This window comes from Carcharhinus amblyrhynchos, chromosome 12 (assembly GCF_965287045.1).
Source record: "Carcharhinus amblyrhynchos chromosome 12, sCarAmb.v2.hapA, whole genome shotgun sequence".
NCBI lineage: Eukaryota > Metazoa > Chordata > Chondrichthyes > Carcharhiniformes > Carcharhinidae > Carcharhinus > Carcharhinus amblyrhynchos.
Window position 1 is genome coordinate 59,305,024 of NC_137335.1, and position 17,558 is coordinate 59,322,581.

The 17,558-nt window shown below is 44.4% G+C and overlaps 1 protein-coding gene across 4 annotated transcripts in view; it reads left to right on the forward strand.

The window, feature by feature from the left end:
* The first annotated feature begins 1,020 nt into the window (after window positions 1–1,020).
* LOC145351017 (metastasis-associated protein MTA3-like) overlaps window positions 1,021–17,558 on the forward strand; it is a 175,490-nt gene continuing 158,952 nt past the window's right edge. Inside the window, exons 1-2 of one of the 4 annotated variants that reach the window (XM_080200607.1) lie at window positions 1,021–1,120; window positions 8,702–8,769. In XM_080200607.1, the coding sequence (XP_080056733.1) occupies window positions 1,093–1,120; window positions 8,702–8,769 (96 nt within the window). In that variant the 5' untranslated portion in view covers window positions 1,021–1,092. Of the gene's footprint in view, window positions 1,121–8,701; window positions 8,802–8,842; window positions 8,928–17,558 lie in introns of those variants that run through there. The other 3 variants (XM_080200608.1, XM_080200610.1, XM_080200609.1) reach the window with 3 other exon arrangements.

Consider the following 17,558-nt stretch of genomic DNA (forward strand, 5'->3'; position numbering starts at 1 on the left):
GGGTTGATCAGGGAGTGACCTGGAGGTGATGGGGGGGGGGGGGTGACCTGGGTGTGGGGGGAGGGATGATCAGGGGGTGGGGTGGAGGGATAATGGGGTAATCAGAGGGTGTGGGGGGGGGAGGGATGATCAGGGAGTGACCAGGAGGTGGTGGTGGGGGGGGGCTGACCTGGGTGTGGGGGGGAGGGGTGATCAGGGGGTGGGGGGAGGGGTGATCAGGGGGTGACCTGGGGGTGGGGGGAGGGGTGATCAGGGGGTGGGGTGGAGGGATAATGGCGGGGGGGTGGGGTAATCAGAGGGTGTGGGGGGGGAGGGATGATCAGGGAGTGACCTGGAGGTGGTGGGGGGGGGCTGACCTGGGTGTGGGGGGGAGGGGTGATCAGGGGGTGGGGGGAGGGGTGATCAGGGGGTGGGGTGGAGGGATAATGGGGGGGTGGGGTAATCAGAGGGTGTGGGGGGGGAGGGATGATCAGGGAGTGACCAGGAGGTGGGGGGGTGGGGAGGGGTGACCTGGGAGTGTGAAGGAGGGGTGACCTGGGGGTGGGGGGGAGGGATGATCAGGGGGTGGGGGGGAGGGATAATGGGGGGGGTGGGGTAATCAGAGGGTGTGGGGGGGGAGGGATGATCAGGGAGTGACCTGGAGGTGGGGGGGGGAGGGGTGATCAGGGAGTGACCAGGAGGTGGGGGGGGAGGGGTGACCTGGGAGTGTGGAGGAGGGGAGATCAAGGGATGACCGGGGTGGGGGAGGCAGCCAGGTCACTGAATTACACCCCTCCCCTCCCCCCTCTCCCCTCCACCTTTCCCCTTTTCCGGCCAGGGTTCCGTCACTCAGCAGCGGGAGGTGACGGCGGCGGCGGCGGCAGGAGCAGGAAGCTCTCGCGGGCCGGGCTGGCAGCCTCCCTCCCTCCCTGTGAACAACCCCGAGAGGCAGGAAACCGGGAGAGGCACCGCCTCCCCCCCACCCCCCCTCTCACTCACTCACTCACACACACCCCGTCTCTAACCCCCCCCCCCCGGGAGCTCGTCTCCAACATCAGCTCCTCACCAACCCGGGGGCACACACACAAAAAAAAATCAAACAGAGGGGGCGGAATGGCGGCAAATATGTACAGGGTCGGAGGTAGGTGGCGGCTGTTTGTTTATTGATTGAAATGGGCCGGGGAGGGGGGGGAGGAGGAGGAGGTGATCAATTTGTTTTGTTTTTTAAAAAAAATAATAACCACAGACTCGCCGACACGATTGTTTATTAATTCCCCTCCTCGTGAAACTACAGATCCGGATAATACTTTTTTAAAAAAGATTATATATATATATACATATCATGAAGAAAATACAAGTGGGAAAGTTCAGCCTCTCAGGACTCAGTTGATCGAAGATTTCCAACCACCCCCCCCCCTTCTTTCCTCACCATCAAAAAAAAACCTCTTTAATATTTTTTGCAAAGTTGTGTGAAGTGGTTGTTTGACTTTTTTTTATTAGTTGTGTGTGAAGGTGGCGTGTGTGTGTGTGTGAGAGGAAGGGAGCGAGGAGGGTCAGTGACTCCTCATCAAACACACACACACTTCTTATCAGGAGAGGAAAATGGCGAAGTGACACTTACTCACCCTCAATGTTAGGCCTGTACCTCCCAAAGCCAGGGTGCCTCTGCCCATCTCGCTCCCTTTTTAATGGCAGAACAAAAGCCACCCCCAAATAATCACCCCCCTCTTTCCACATCCATCCCAATCCAGTGAAACTGTGCACCCCTCCCCCCCCAAAAAAAACAAAAGGCTAAAAGAAGAGAGCCACATTTTATTCCAAGTCATCTTCCCAATTACCTTTTTGTTTTCTTTTCCCCTTACAAAGATTTAGTCCCAAAATAGCAGCATCACCCACCTTTGCGCAGATAGATAGATAACCTCTTTCTTGCCTTTGGCAACCACCCTGTTTTCTGTTAACCTGTACATCATGCCCGCTGGCTTGATTGATCTCCCACCCACCTCTCTCTCTCTTTCTCTCATCGACCCAGAGATTTTTTTTCAGACAGCCATTTACTTAACAGCTTGTGTGTGAGAGAGAAAATCTTTTATGTCAGCACCAAAGCTAGAGGGAAAGGAACAACCGGTGTCCCAATGATATGAGGATGGGGATGGTGGCTAAAAATACATTTTAAGCAAAGGGAAAAAGTTAAATCTTTGTCAGTGTTTTTGTTGTTGTTGTATAAATATTGGAATTTCAAATGTGTTGTGTTCAATTAGGGGAAAAAGGTTATAGATGTTTTTTGTCACTTTGCTTCCCATTAAGCCAATGATGCTGTGAATGCAATCCATTAATATTCTGATTTTAGCCCCCCACCCCCTGCAAATTAATTCTGTTCACGTAGCTGGGAGCATTAAGAACAACAGGAGGCCACTCATCCTTTTAAGCTTGGTTTGCATTTATTTTTTTCCATAGAACTTGTGAAAAGTTACACACAGAAGGAGGCCATTTAGTCCATCTTGTCCATCAAGCCCAAGGACACCCTTGTGCCCTTTCTAATCGCCTGCACTGAGCCCATAGTCCTGGAGCTTGTAGCACTTAAGATGCAGATACAGGCACTTTTTAAAAGAGTTTAGGGCTTCCGCCTCCACCACCAAGTTGGGCAGCAAATCCCAGACACCCACCACCCTCTGCATAAAAAAAAGCTCTTCCTCGTGCTTCTACACCTTCTGGCACTTATCTTGAATCTATTACCCTTAGTTCTAGAATTCTCTGCCAAAGGAAACAATTTGATCCTATTTGCTCTATCTCTTTGCCTCATAATTTTGTACGCCTCAATCAAGTCACTCTTCAGCCTTTTTTTTTGAAGGAAAATAACCCCAACCTATCCAATCTCTCCTTATAGCTAGACTTTTCTAGCCCTGGCTACATTCTTGTAAACCTCCTCTGTGTTCTCTCCAGAGCAATTACGTTCTTCCTGTAGTGCGGTGACCAGAACTGCATGCAGTATTCCAGGTGTGTCTTCAGCAGTGTTTCATACAATTCCTATATTAAATTCTTGGTTTTATATTCTATATTTCCACCTATGAAAGTAACCCATTCCATGTAAATTTATAAATATATAAAAAGGAAGAGGCTGGCTAGGGTGAACGTTGGTCCTTTAGAGGATGAGAAAGGGGACCTAGTGGTAGGGGATGGGGATATGGCTAAGGTATTGAATAACTTTTTTGTTTCTGTCTTCACGGAGGAGGACGTGAATAATTTGCCGGGTGTTAGCGATGGAAAGGTGGTAGGACTGGAGGGTCTTAATGACATTACTGTTACTAGAGAGGCGGTGCTCGACAGACTGGAGGGGCTGTTTGTGGACAAGTCCCCAGGACCGGATGGAATGCATCCGAGGGTTCTGAAAGAAATGGCGGAGGTGATAGTGGATGCCTTGGTGGTTATTTTCCAAACGTCGCTGGATTCTGGGGAAGTGCCGGAAGATTGGAAAACGGCTAATGTTACGCTGTTGTTTAAGAAGGGTGCCAGGCAAAAGGCGGGGAATTATAGACCGGTTAGTTTAATGTCTGTGGTAGGTAAAATGTTAGAATCCGTCATTAAGGAGGAAATTGCGAGGCATCTTGAAGGCAATTGCTTGATAGAGCAGACGCAGCATGGTTTCATTAAAGGGAAGTCGTGTCTGACAAATTTACTGGAGTTCTATGAGGATGTGTCTAGGGCAGTGGATAGAGGAGAGCCAGTGGATGTGGTCTTTCTGGATTTTCAGAAGGCGTTTGACAAAGTACCTCACAAGAGGTTATTGCAGAAGGTCAGGGGACATGGAGTTGGGGGTAGGGTGTTAGCGTGGATAGAGGATTGGTTGTCAAATAGGAGGCAGAGAGTGGGGGTCAACGGGTGCTATTCGGATTGGCGGATGGTGACTAGTGGAGTGCCCCAGGGGTCGGTGCTGGGGCCTCAGCTTTTTACCATTTATATAGATGATCTGGAGGAGGGAACCGAGTGCAGGGTGTCGAAATTTGCTGATGACACCAAGATTGGGGGAACGGCAAATTGTGCGGAGGGTGTGGAGAGTCTGCAGAAGGATCTAGATAGGCTGGGCGAATGGGCCAGGAAATGGCAAATGGAATTTAATGTTGGCAAGTGTGAGGTGATCCACTTTGGTAGGAAGAATGGTAGGAAGGACTATTACTTACGTGGCGAAAAACTGCAGCAGGCGACGGTGCAGAGGGACCTCGGGGTCCTTGTGCATGAGTCGCAAAAACCCAGCTTGCAGGTGCAGCAGGTGGTCAGGAAGGCGAATGGGATGCTGGCCTTCATAGCGAGGGGGATTGAATATAAAAGCAGGGAGGTCTTGCTGCAGCTGTATAGGGCATTGGTGAGGCCGCAGCTGGAGTACTGTGTGCAGTTTTGGGCGCCGCACCTGCGCAAAGATATTTTGGCCTTGGAGGAAGTGCAGAGGAGGTTTACTAGGCTGATACCGGAGTTGAGGGGGTTGAGCTATGAGGAGAGGCTGAATAAACTAGGCTTGTACTCGTTAGAGTTTAGAAGAATGAGGGGAAATCTCATTGAGACGTATAAGATGATGAATGGGATGGATAGGATAGAGGTGGAGAGACTCTTCCTGCTCAAAAAAGACAGTAGGACTAGGGGGCACAGCCTCAAGATAAAGGGGGGGTGGTTTAGAACGGAGTTGAGGAGGAACTTCTTCACTCAAAGGGTGGTGAATCTCTGGAATTCTCTGCCCGTTGAAGTGGTGGAGGCTGCCTCGCTAAATATTTTTAAGACGCGGGTTGATAGGTTTTTGATAAGAGAGGGGATTAAGGGTTATGGGGAGAGGGTGGGAAAGTGGAACTGAGCCACGACAGATCAGCCATGATCTTATTGAATGGCGGGGCAGGCTCGAAGGGCTAGATGGCCTACTCCTCCTATTTCTTATGTGCCTTTTTTCAACCTTGTCTACTTGAATTGCTGCCTGTGTACCTGTGTGCCAAGATCTCTCACTTCATTTACCCCCTTAGTATATTCCCATTTATTGTGTATTCCCTATAACTGTTTGACCTCCCTAAATACATTTCCTCACACTTCTCTATGTTAAAACCCAGCTGTCGCTTTACTGCCCACTCAACCAACCCCTCTTTATTGTTTTGGAGTTAATATATAATGCAAACAGAAAGGGTCCCAACAGCGAGACCTATGGAATGCACCTGTAGCAACTTTCCATTTGTAAGGGTATCCATTAGTCATTACCCTTTGTTTCCTGTTATTAAGCCAACTTTTTATCCAGTTTGCCACTTTACACTGCATCCATAGGCATTTAATTTTTTGACCGATCTGCCATGTGGGACCTTGTCAGACACATTGCTAAAATCCAAGTACACGATACCCACTGCAGTACTTCCATCAACCTTTCTTTTCATTTCCTCAAGGAATTAAATCAAATTTGTGAGATAAGACCTTCCTTTAACAAATCCATGCTTAAAAAAAAACCTTCCTTTTTGGGGGGGCTGCCCCTTTCAATTTATCCCTAAGTTAATTTGAGTTTGTTTACTTGTTTGGCATGGAAAAGAGCATCATGCCTGACTCATCCATGTCTTTCTACGTGACAGTTATCCCTATCTCTCAGAATTGATTCTACTGTTTTACGCAACAATGATGAAAGACCAACTGGCCTAAATTGTTTGGCATTTCCTTCAATCCTTTTTTAAATGGTGGAATTATGTTTGCATTTCTCCGGTCCTCTGGTATCTCCCATATATCTAATAGGATTGGAAAATCTTCTCCCCAACCTCCTTCAGCAGCCTCAGAAATAATCCATCTGGTCCTGGCAACTTATGAACTTTTAAGGATTCTAGCTGTTTGAGTACTTGCTCTTTTATGATTATCCCGTCCAATATCTCACTGTTTTTCCTGGACTATTATATGTGCATCATCCCTTTTGTGAACAGAGACAAAAATAACCATTTTAAACCCTTCCCACAGCCTTTGCATCTACATATAAATTCCCTCCATTATCTCTGATAGATCCACTTTTTCCTTAACTAACCTTTTATCATTAATATATTGGTAAAAACGTCTTCGGGTTTCTTTAATTTTACTTGTTTTTTAATGCCTGCTCTTTGATTTCCTTATTGCCCTTTTTACTTTGTTCCTACGCTTCCTATATTTGCTTAGTGTGGAATTTGTATGCTTTCATTTTTTGTTTGGTCTTCTCCTGTAGTATTCTAGATAACTACGAGGGTCTAGATTTGGCATTATGACTTATTTTGGAGGGGACACGCCTATTTTGTATATATAGGATCTCCCTTTTTAGTGCTTTCCACTGATTTATCCTCCAGCAGTGCTGTCCAGTTCACCTCAGCCAAGTACTTTTTCATTGCTGCAAAATTTGCCTTCCCCTAGTTCAAAACTTTTACCCCTGCTTTATCTCTGTCCTTTCCCATGGTAATGCTAAATCTAACTGCATTGTGATCACTATTCCTGATGTGGTTGCCAACTGTCACTTCACCCGCTTGCCCTTTCTCACTCCACAAAACTAGGTCTAGAATTGCATCTCCTCTTGTTGGGTTTGTCACTAATTGATTGAAAAAACTTTCTTGGACACTGCATGAATGTTTCTCCCTCAGTGCCCCTTATATTATTCGAATTCCAGTTGATATTGGGATCGTTAAAATCTATTTTTGCCCCCTTTGCAAACAGAAATTTGCCTACATATTTGTTTTTCTATCTTCCTTTCACCCAGACCTTGGGGGTCTGTTGCATACTCCAGTAGTGTGACTGTCCTTTTTTAAAATCTCTTAAGATCAACTGAAAAAAGCCATTAGTGCTACTTCTCTTCCTTTTTTATCTCCCATTATATCGTATCTGAAGAATCTATAACTAGGGATATTGAACTGCCAATTTTGCTGCTCTTTAAAGCCAGGCTTCTGTTATAGCAGTGACACCCAGCTGTCATGTGTCTACCTGAGCCTTTGACATATTTACCTTGTTTGGCATACTCCTCACATTGAAATATAAACAATTTAACCTATCAATTTCCTTTGCAGGATACTTTTTAAACTTTACTTCTCCTGTAATTGCAAGTCTATCACTACATTTTCTACATCACTAGCTAATGTTCTACCTTCATTTTTCTGATTTCCATCCCCCTGCTGCACTAGTTTAAATACTCCTGAACAGAACTAGCAAAGTTCAAAGACTTTGGTCCCAGCTCTGCCTGGGTGCAGCCCATTTGGTTTGTACAAGTCCCATCTTCCTCAGAATTGGTTATAGTGGCTCAAGAATCTGAATCCCTTTCAGCTACACCATCTCTCCAGTCATGTGTTTATTTCGTCTATCCTCTTATTCCTGCTCTTGTTAGCCCGTGGAACTGTAATCCTGAGATTACTACATTTGAGGTCCTGCATTTTAATTTATTCCCTAACTTTCTGTATTCAGCTTGAAGATCCTCATCCCTTAGCTTACTTATGACATTGGCACCAATGTACACCACGATCACTGGCTGTTCACCTTCCCTCTCCAGAATGCTCTGCAGCTGCTCTGTGACATCCCGGACCCTGGCACCGGGGAGGCAACATACCATCCTTGATTCATGTTTGCAGCCACAGAAGTGTCTGTCAGTGCTTCTTACAGTATTGAAGCTCCTATCACTACAGCCCTGTTATTCATTTTACTCCTATCCCTTTGAGTAGCAGAGCCACCCGTGATGCCTTGAACTTGGCTGCTGCTGCTTTTCCCTGAGAGGCCAACCCCCAACAGTATCCAAATTGGTATTCTGTTTGAGAGGGGGATGACCAGAGGGTACTCCTGCATTGCTTTCTTCAGTCTTTTACAGTTCCTGATGGTCACCCATTCCCTTTCTGCCTATGCAATCCTTTCCTGTGGTGTGACTGCCTTGCTATACGTACTATCCACAACTTGCTCAATGTTTGTGGATATTCCACATTGAGTCCACCGCAGCTCCAGCTCTGAAATCTGGTGTGCTAGAAGCTACATTTATACACCCTCTGCACGTATGATCATCAGGGATGCTGGACGTGATCAGATTCATGTCTGATCTGTTGCTCAAATCTATTAACCTGCCATTGCGCTATCTCCATCAATCCCCTTGCCAAACAGAAATCTGTTGATTTCAATCTTGAAAAGTTGAATTGTCTAAACATTTGTTGCCTTTTGGTTAGAAAATTACAAAAGTCCCCCTGAATGACTAATTTTAAGATTATGCTTACATGTCATGCTTTCCACCACCAAAGGCAGTGATTTCTATCTAGAAAATTCTTTCAACATTTTGAACATCTCAATCAGGTTGCCCCATCAATACTCAAAGAATACAACCAAGTTTATGAAATTTTATAATTTAACCCTCAGAGCCCTGGTTATCATATACAAAGGACTTGATGCAAGTGGAGGTGCTGAATGAGTGTATCACCCAGAGTGTTGATCGTTTTTTTTAAACGTAAGGGACCTTGGGGCTGAAGGCTGTTTGGCTTATGATGGAAACCATTAGAACCAACCTCAAATGTACCTTCACTTCAGTCACCAGGTCAGCAGGAGGGGAAACTGGATGATTTAATTCTTCTTAACTTAGTAGTGCTGTGCTCATTTTTGGCACGTGCTCTGTTACTACCAGAATGGAGGTCAAGAAATTTTGGTCCTTAGCCATGAGCCTTTAGAGAGTTATATGGGAACAGTGTTGTTGGAACATTTATGTGACTTCACTGGATTTCATCTTTTTTTGTTACAGATTATGTTTACTTTGAAAACTCTTCCAGTAATCCTTACTTAATAAGAAGAATAGAGGAACTCAATAAGGTATTTTAAATGTGTGCGTAAGTTTTTTGAAGGTAATTCACTCTATAATTTTTCCCATCATTGTACTTTCTAGGTCATAGAATACTAGTAACTGAGAAGGCATGAAATTTGTAGCAAGCTTTTTGCCTGTTCTGGCTACTCCAGCTGTCACAAAGCATGTAAGAACATTGTTTTGTTTAGAACTACTTTATGTAACTGCTTGTCTCCAATTATAGTGAGAAGTCTCACAACACCAGGTTAAAGTCCAACAAGTTTATTTGGTAGCGCAATCCATTAACTTTCGGAGCACTGCTTCTTCATCAGATGAGTGGGATTTTAGTTCACAAACAGGGCATATAAAGACACAAACTCAATTTACAAAATAATGGTTGGAATGTGAGTCTTTACAGATAATCAAGTCTTAAAGATGCAGACAGTGTGAGAGGAGAGAGGGTGGAGCACAGGTTAAAGAGGTGTGTATTGTCTCCAGTCAGGACAGTTAGTGAGATTTTGCAAGCCCAGGCAAGTCGTGAGGTTACAGATAGTGTGACATGAACCTAAGATCCCGGTTGAGGCCGCCCTCGTGAGTGGAACTTGGCTATCAGTCTCTGCTCAGCGACTCTGCGCTATCATGTGTCGTGGAGGCTGCTTTGAGAATGCTTACCCGAAGATCGGAAGCCGAATGCCCATGACTGCTGAAGTGTTCTCCAACAGGAAGAGAACACTCTTGCCTGGTGATTCGAGCGGTGTTCGTTCATCCGTTGTCATAGCATCTGCATGGTCTCCCCCAATGTACTTTGCCTCGGACATCCTTTCTTGCAGCCTATCAGGTAGACAACGTTGGCCAAGTTGCAAACACATGTACCATGTACCTGGTGGATGGTGTTCTCGTGTGAGATGATGGCATCCATGTCAATGATCTGGCAGGTTTTGCAGAGGTTGCTGTGGCAGGGTTGTGTGGTGTCATGGTCACTGTTCTTCTGAAGGATGGGTAGTTTGCTGTCGACAGTGGTCTTTTTGAGGTTGTGCGATTGTTTGAAGGCAAGAAGTGGGGGTATGGGGATGGCCTTGGCAAGATGTTCGTCTTCATCAATGACATGTTGAAGGTTCCAGAGAAGATGTCGTAGCTTCTCTGCTCCGGGGAAGTACTGGATGACGACGCGTACTCTGTCCGCTGTGTCCCATGTTTGTCTTCTGAGGCGGTCGGTGCGGTTTTTCGCTGTGGCGCATCGGAACTGTTGATCGATGAGCCGAGCGCCATATCCTGCTCTTATGAAGGCATCTTTCAGCGTCTGGAGGTGTCTGTTCCAATCCTCCTCATCTGAGCAGATCCTGTGTATACGGAGGGCTTATCCATAGGGGATGGCTTCTTTAATGTGTTTAGGGTGGAAACTGGAGAAGTGGAGCATTGTGAGGTTACTCAACGACTTGCGGTACAGTGAAGTGCTGAGATGACCGACCTTGATGGAGATGTGTGTGTCCAAGAATGCAACCGATTCCAGAGAATAGTCCATGGTGAGTCTGATGATGGGATGGAACTTGTTGATGTTATCATATAGTTGTTTCAGTGATTGTTCACTATGAGTCCAAAGGAAGAAAATGTCATTGATGTATCTAATGTATAACATTGTTGAAGGTCCTGTGCGGAGAAGTCGTCTTGTTGAACCTGTGCATAAAGATGTTGGTGTATTGAAGTGTGAATTTGATCCCCATGGCTGTCCCATGTGTCTGGATGAAGAACCAGTTGTTGAAGGTGAAGACATTGTGGTCCAGGATGAAGTGGATGAGTTGTAAAATTGCATCTGGAGATTGGCAGTTATCTGCGTTGAATACTGAGGCAGTTGCAGCAATGTCATTGTTGTGGGAGATGCTGGTGTAGAGTGCCGAGAGATCCATTGTGAAGAGGAATGCTCCTGGTTCAACTGCTCCATGTGTGCTGAGTTTCTGTCGGAACTCCGTAGTGTTGCAACAAAAGCTGGGGGGTTCTTTGTACAATGGGTTTCAGGATACCCTCAACATAGCCGGAGAGATTCTCGCACAGGGTCCCATTGCTTGATACGATGGGACGGCTGGGTGTGTTTGCCTTGTGTAGCTTTGGGAGGCAGTAGAGATCTCCAATGCGGGGAGTACGTGGGATGAGAGCATGGAGGGTGCTCTGAAGGTCCGGATCAAATGTCTTGATCAGCCTGTTGAGTTGACGGGTGTGTTCTTTGGTCGGATCTGCGGGTAACTGTCTGTAGTGTTCCTTGTTGTTCGGTTGTTGGTACACTTCTTTGCAGTAATCCGTTCTGTTCAGTATGACGATGGCCCCACCTTTGCTGGTTTGATGACAATGTTGCGGTTGATCTTAAGAGTGCAGATGCCATTGCATTGTGCTTACATGATGTTTGGGGCTGTTTTGTGAGTGCAACTGATGAATCTGTCATTGACGCACCTCCTGACAGCTTGGGCATACATGTGAAGCCGAGGGCAGCGGCCTTCCGGAGGAGACCAATTTGACTCTTTCCTCTTTGGTTGCTGCACGGCGGATTTCTCTATCGGCTGTTCCAGTTCATTGGCTGTTTCGTTGTGTTCACTATTGGCCTCTCGGGGTTTGTGGAAGAATTCCCGCAGCCTCATTCGCCTGATGAATTCCTTTGTATCTGCTGCAAGACTGATGGGGTCTATTTTGGTGGTGGGGCAGAAATTGAGCCCTCGGCTGAGAACTTCGATTTCATCCGGTTGAAGTGTGTAGTCCGACAAGTTGACAGTGGACTTCCCTGCAGTGGTACTGCTCCCCACTGTGGTACTAGGGGAGGCTTGGTTGCTGCTGGTGGTGATGCCGAGTTTCTCAAGTTTCCTGTTCTTTGTGTGCAAGTAGATGGCATAGTTCCTTTATCTCATCTGCTTGGCAGAGTTTTGCAGCTGGTCTGCGTCCTGAGTGCAAGCTGAGAATATGGACTCTACCTTGGTTTCCAGGATGCGGTGTTTGCTGTAGAGCTGGTGTATGAGGTGGTTGAGGAGTGTGAGAGAGGTGCGACAGCAAAGTCTCTCAGCATTAGTCTTTGTTATTCAGTAGTAGTTTGTGTCTTTATATGTCCTGTTTGTGAATTGAAATCCCACTGATGAAGGAGCAACGCTTCAAAAGCTAGTGGCTTCTGCTGCCAAATAAATCTGTTGGACTTTAACCTGGTGTTGTGAGACTTCTTACTGTGTTTACCCCAGTCCAACGCCAGCATCTCCACATCATGTCACCAATTATGCCAGATTTGTTGTAGTGGGAACACTCCTGTTGCTGAGTCAGAAGGTCTCGAGTTCACTTGGCATTTCAGAGGTTTGAGCATGCAACTTAGACAACAGTTTCTACTTCAGCACTTAACATATCACTAATAGAAAGCATTTTTTGAGTTGAGGTGCAGTCTGCCTCCTCGGGTTCAGTTTTTTGGAAAAAAAAGCAGGGAGGTTCTCTTAACCAATGTCTCTAGAACAAATTATCAGGTTTTTTTCCCTTTTTTTATTGGTTCACAGGATGTGGGAGTCGCTGACTAGATTAGCTTTATTGTCCTTGAAGTGGTGGTGAATTACTGCCCCGAACTGCACCTGATGTTGGTGCACCTACAACATTATTAGGAAGGGAGTTCCAAGACTTTGACTGAGCAATAGTAAAGGAATGGCGATGTATTTCCATGGATATCAGGGTGGTACATAACTTGGAAGACAAGCTGCCCATGTCCTTGTAGGGGTCATGGGTTTGGAAGGTGCTGTCAAAAGAGCCTTGGTAAGCTGCTACATTGCATCTTGTAAATGGTTCACACTGTTGACACTCTTTGTTGGTGGTAGAGGGGGTGAATGTTGAAGCTGCTGAACGGGATGCCATTCAAGTAGGCCCCTTTGTCCTGGGGGCTGGGGGGGTCGTGTGGCTGAGCTGAGCATTACAAAATCATCAGCGAACATCTCCACTTCTGACCTTACGAGATCATTGATAAAGAGCTGAAGATGGTTGGGCCTCAGGCACTAACTTGGGGAACCCCTGCAGCAATAACCCGGGACTGAGATATTGACCTGCATCAACCACAACCATCTTTCTTTGTGCTGGACACGACTTCAACTGCTGGAGGGTTTTCCCTCTGATTCTTGTTGACTCCAGTTCTTACAGTTTTGCAAGGACTCCTTGATGCCACGTTCAGTGAGATCCTGCCATGATGTCAAGGGTTGTCACTTTCACCTCACCTCTTGAATTCAGCTCTTTTGCCTGTGTTTGGACCAAAGCTGTACTGAGGGCAGGAGCGAAGTGGCCACAATGTAACCCAAATTGAGTGTCAGTGAACCAGTTATTGTTGTGTAAGTGCCGCTTGATAGCAGTGTCAATGATCCCTCACTCACTTTACCAATGATCGAGAGTAGATTGATGAGGCTGTCATTGGTCTGGTTGTGTTTGAACTGCTTTTTGTATAGAGGACATACCTGGGCAATTTTCCACATTGCTAGGTAGATGCCAGTGTTGTAGCTGCACTGATGGGACAGTGATTGGCTGAGTTGGATTTGTCTTGCTGTTTGTAGACCCTTGTTTGTAAATGAATGCGAACATAATCACCATTCCACTGTACTAAGTTAATGAGAGATTTAAACATTTTCTTATGTTATGGTAACACTTTTCTTTCCACAAAATATTTGTTTAAAGCCTATTTGTTAATATTTCCTTGTTCTACATACTACTGAGTATGTTTTCAGGCATCTGCCAGGTATTTTGACAGTGGGTACCAAGAGTGCACAAGCTGTCTTGACATGGTGAAATTCTATTCCTAACTCCTTCCATTTTTAAACATACTCCCCACTCTTACGAATCTTTTGGCTACCCCAAGTAATATTACCTTTCTGATCTGTCATCCCTTTCACGTCTTCAAGACATTTTTCTATGTTAAAGATGCTATACAAATGCAAGTTAGATCAAGTTTTTAGTGGTGTTGGAATAATCAGAGTCCTGCTTTCATTGATCTTGGTGATGGCATTCTAACCATGGTTAGCACTTCCTTGAAGACTCTGCACATATTTACCAACTAGCACGAAGTGCTATTTGCATTCCTGTTACTGGATTCCACACTGATGATTAAAACTGTAGGATTCAATGTAACTGGAGACTGATAGAATTCCATGATTACGATTTCTGTGAATTCATGTGACACAGTTCAGAGTTTTGATGTTCCTCAGTCAGAGCATTTTACAGTGATGAAGTGTTACTCGTGTGAAATGAGTAAAGCGCAAGGAAGTAGCACTGTCAGTCCAATTTTGTTAGATGGTCAGTTCCATGTCAGCTGATTGTGAAACAGAATATGGTAGAAAAATCTGTCTGCTGCTTAGTTTACCTTTGAGTAGTTGAAAGTCTGATCCCTTTGTTGAGGATGCTGGATAGAAAATTACTTATCAGTACAGATATAAATTAATTATTTAGCTGTGAATAAAATGTTTCCAATGGATTATTTGCACTTTCGATGGATAAATGTTTAGTATTTGTAATAAGGATGAAGTTAGTAAACAATTAAAACAACATGGACTAACCAGTGACATTCATCACAAACATGTAACAGTTCATTTTTAAACATAAGAAAAAGAAATAAACAAAATTAACGATGATGACTGAGTGCATTTGCAGAACTTTCCAAGTTTTGCCAAAATATAATTAAGGATTGCGGAAAAAGTCATGTTAAGAGAGGGATGCAGAAACAAAAGAATGAGTCTGACTGTGCTGGTGCATGTTAACTTGCCTGGTTCTCTGGGATATTATTGTTAAAAGAAAAACTGCAGGCCATCAACCCTGCTCTGCCGTTCAGTATGAGCATGGCTGATCTACGGTTTCAATTCCACTTTCCCGGCTGTTCCCCATACCTCTTGATTCCCTGAGACACCAAAAATCTGTCTGTCTCAGCCTTAAGTATATTCAATGGTGGTGTACCCTTAACCCTCAGGAGTAGGGAATTCCAAAGATTTATGATCCTTTTCTAATGTTCTTGTGTTTGAGGTGCCATTAATAGCTATTATTGGAGTCTGCCAAGGTGGGGTTTGACATCAGCTTCATTCAGAACAGAACAAAGAATAACTACATCTAGAATGAAACTTCATTCTTGTCATGAGGCTGTCAGGGAGAACCCAATCATGCGATCTTGCATCACTTCCCCAAGATGAAGTGAACTGTCTCACATCAATCCTTCACGTGACATTTCCCCCCAAGTCTGACTTAATCTCTAATTCACAGAGGCTTTAAGCTGTCTACCCATCTGTGTTCTCAACTCTCTTGGAGGAAATTGAGAATTCAAGCTCTTCATGCATTCTCTTGAACTCTGTTGGTCAGGATGAGAATTGCTGGAGGATCAAAACAAAAACAGAAAATGCTGGAGAAACTTAGCAGTCCTAACTGCATTGTTGGAGAGAGATGACCCTTTGAGCTCTAATGAAGGATCTTCCAGACTCAAAATGCTGTCTCCATTCTCTCTCCACAGATGCTGTCATACCTGCTGAGTTTCTCCAGCATTTTCTGTTTTTGTTTGATTCCAGCATCTGCAGCGATTTGCTTTTATCAATTGTCAGAGGATGCCAGCTCATAGTTCAAGTCGTACTCCAGGTCTCTGGAAGAACTGATCAATTCTGTAAAAGATTCCCTCCTTGTAAAAACTACAATACTTCTGTTCCTTTGCACTGTATCATTTTCTGATTCCGCAAAGTAGGATCATGGGTGTGCTGTTTTCTCAAGAACTTGGCCTTGATTAAGTTGGTTACGAATCCACACTGATTCTCCAGGTTGGAGGTCTGATAGTTCATGTACGATCTGGCAATTGTTGTAGTTCTGTGTTTGATTGGAAAGGTTCTCTTCTTTCTTCTCCCACACCTTGTCCAAACCTGCTGCTGTCAGACACAGTGTAAATACGTGCACAAGATTAGAAAGCTGAGCCCTCAGCCTTCTTAATATTAAAAGCTTGCACGAAACTGTACCAGTCTGTTTGTGGGATAGAATGATAACTTAGCAGTGTCAGGTCAATATCATTGTTCTTTTTAAATTAAACCTTTTGACTTCACCATTGGCTTGCGCATAGCTTGGCGAGCTATTTGTGTGGGCAAACCTGCACCCTGAACTATCTGTTAGCAAAGTATGGACTGTTTGAAATGATGAGATTCCATGGGTGGCAAAATTTTCTTTGTGATGAAATGGCATCCATAGATGTATGATCATGTAGACCTTTTAACTTTTACCACTTTGAATAGTAGTCAGTCACTGTCAAAAAGTTTTCTCAAACTCAAAAAGATATATCCTGATATGTTCTCATGGTATGGGTGGAAATCTGGGTTCCCTCTGGTCCTGCTGATGGGTGATGTGATGCAATTGTATATAATCTCTTCTACTGATTCAGAGAACCCTGGCCACCAGATAGAATTACTTGCTCTTGATATCCCAAGTAACTTTAGTGGAACCTCTGAAGCATATTGAATTGTAGGGCCCTAGGTAATAGCAATCTCTCATTATGAATCAGCAAGTCATCCAAGACACAGGTTTTTTTGCTTAACATATTGCCTCGAAATAGAATTTTGTGGCGTATATTCCAGCCATCCTCTGATGATGTCCTCACAGATGGTTTGTAACGTTTGTGCATTTCTGGTCTCATTTAAGCCTTGTGTTATGTCTGGTAGATATTTGTTAGTGAAGTAAAGTTCTCTTCAACAAAACTTATTTCTCTAGTTCAGACCTAGCTAAAGCAATATGTGACAACACATTCGCTGTAGTCTGTTTCTTTGCGAGTAGCATGAACTCATATCAAAGTCGTTTGACATATTTGCACCCTTGGCAGCAAATCCTTTGCTAAATCGTTCGTATTCAATAGAGAAACCAAACTTTGTGGCCCATCTCAGTCAGTTGTGAACTTAAGGCCCAGGACATAGTCTGTAAGCTTTTCACAAGCCCGGGTAAGAGCTAACACATCATTTTCAATTACTCCAGAGCTCTGTTTTGTTTTAGGCTAAGAGTGAGATGCATAGTGTGCCAGTCTATGTTTACCATCCCTTTGAGTCAGGAAAAGTACAGCATCCAGCCCTCTCCATGATGCATCTGCAGCAACAGATCTGGATCAAAATGAGCCAATGTGCCTGTGATTTTAACATTTCCTTGATCTTTTTAAACATCTCCTTGATCTTTTTAAACATCTGTTGGGGCTTCTTGCCAGAACCAAACTTGGTCCTGTTTTAGCAGCTGATGTACCACTTCATTCACATTTACCAAGTTAGGTAATAATTTCCTTAGTTCCTTCACTGTTCCCATCACTGGAGCTCTGTGACATTTCAGGAAGGTGGAAATTCTTTGATTGTTTTAGTTTTCTGATGATCTGCACTGACCCCTGACGTTTATGTAATACGTCCTAGGAATTTAATAGTGGGTTTCGAGAGCCCCCATTTGCTTGTAGATATTGTAGCACAGCCTTCGTTTGGCACCATGCTTGTTTGTAATGGAACCATGGATTAGGACATCATCCATGTGGTAAATTCTTCCCTCCGATTCTTCCAGGGTACATGTCATTATCTGATGAAAAATCTGAGGTCCAGATATGACATTAAAAGGTAATCTGATAAAGCAATCCCTCCCAAATAATGTAAGTTATTTGCGTTCATCCTCTCGGTGTAATTGCCAAAAGTCAATATTTGTGTCTACCTTAGTGAAAATCAAAATCTTTCCCAGCTTCACCAGACTCTCATCTACAGATGACATTGGACAAATTTCCTTTTCAACAACTTTATTCAACTGTATGAGATCTACACAGAATGTAGTGATCCATTTGATTTCAATAATGGAA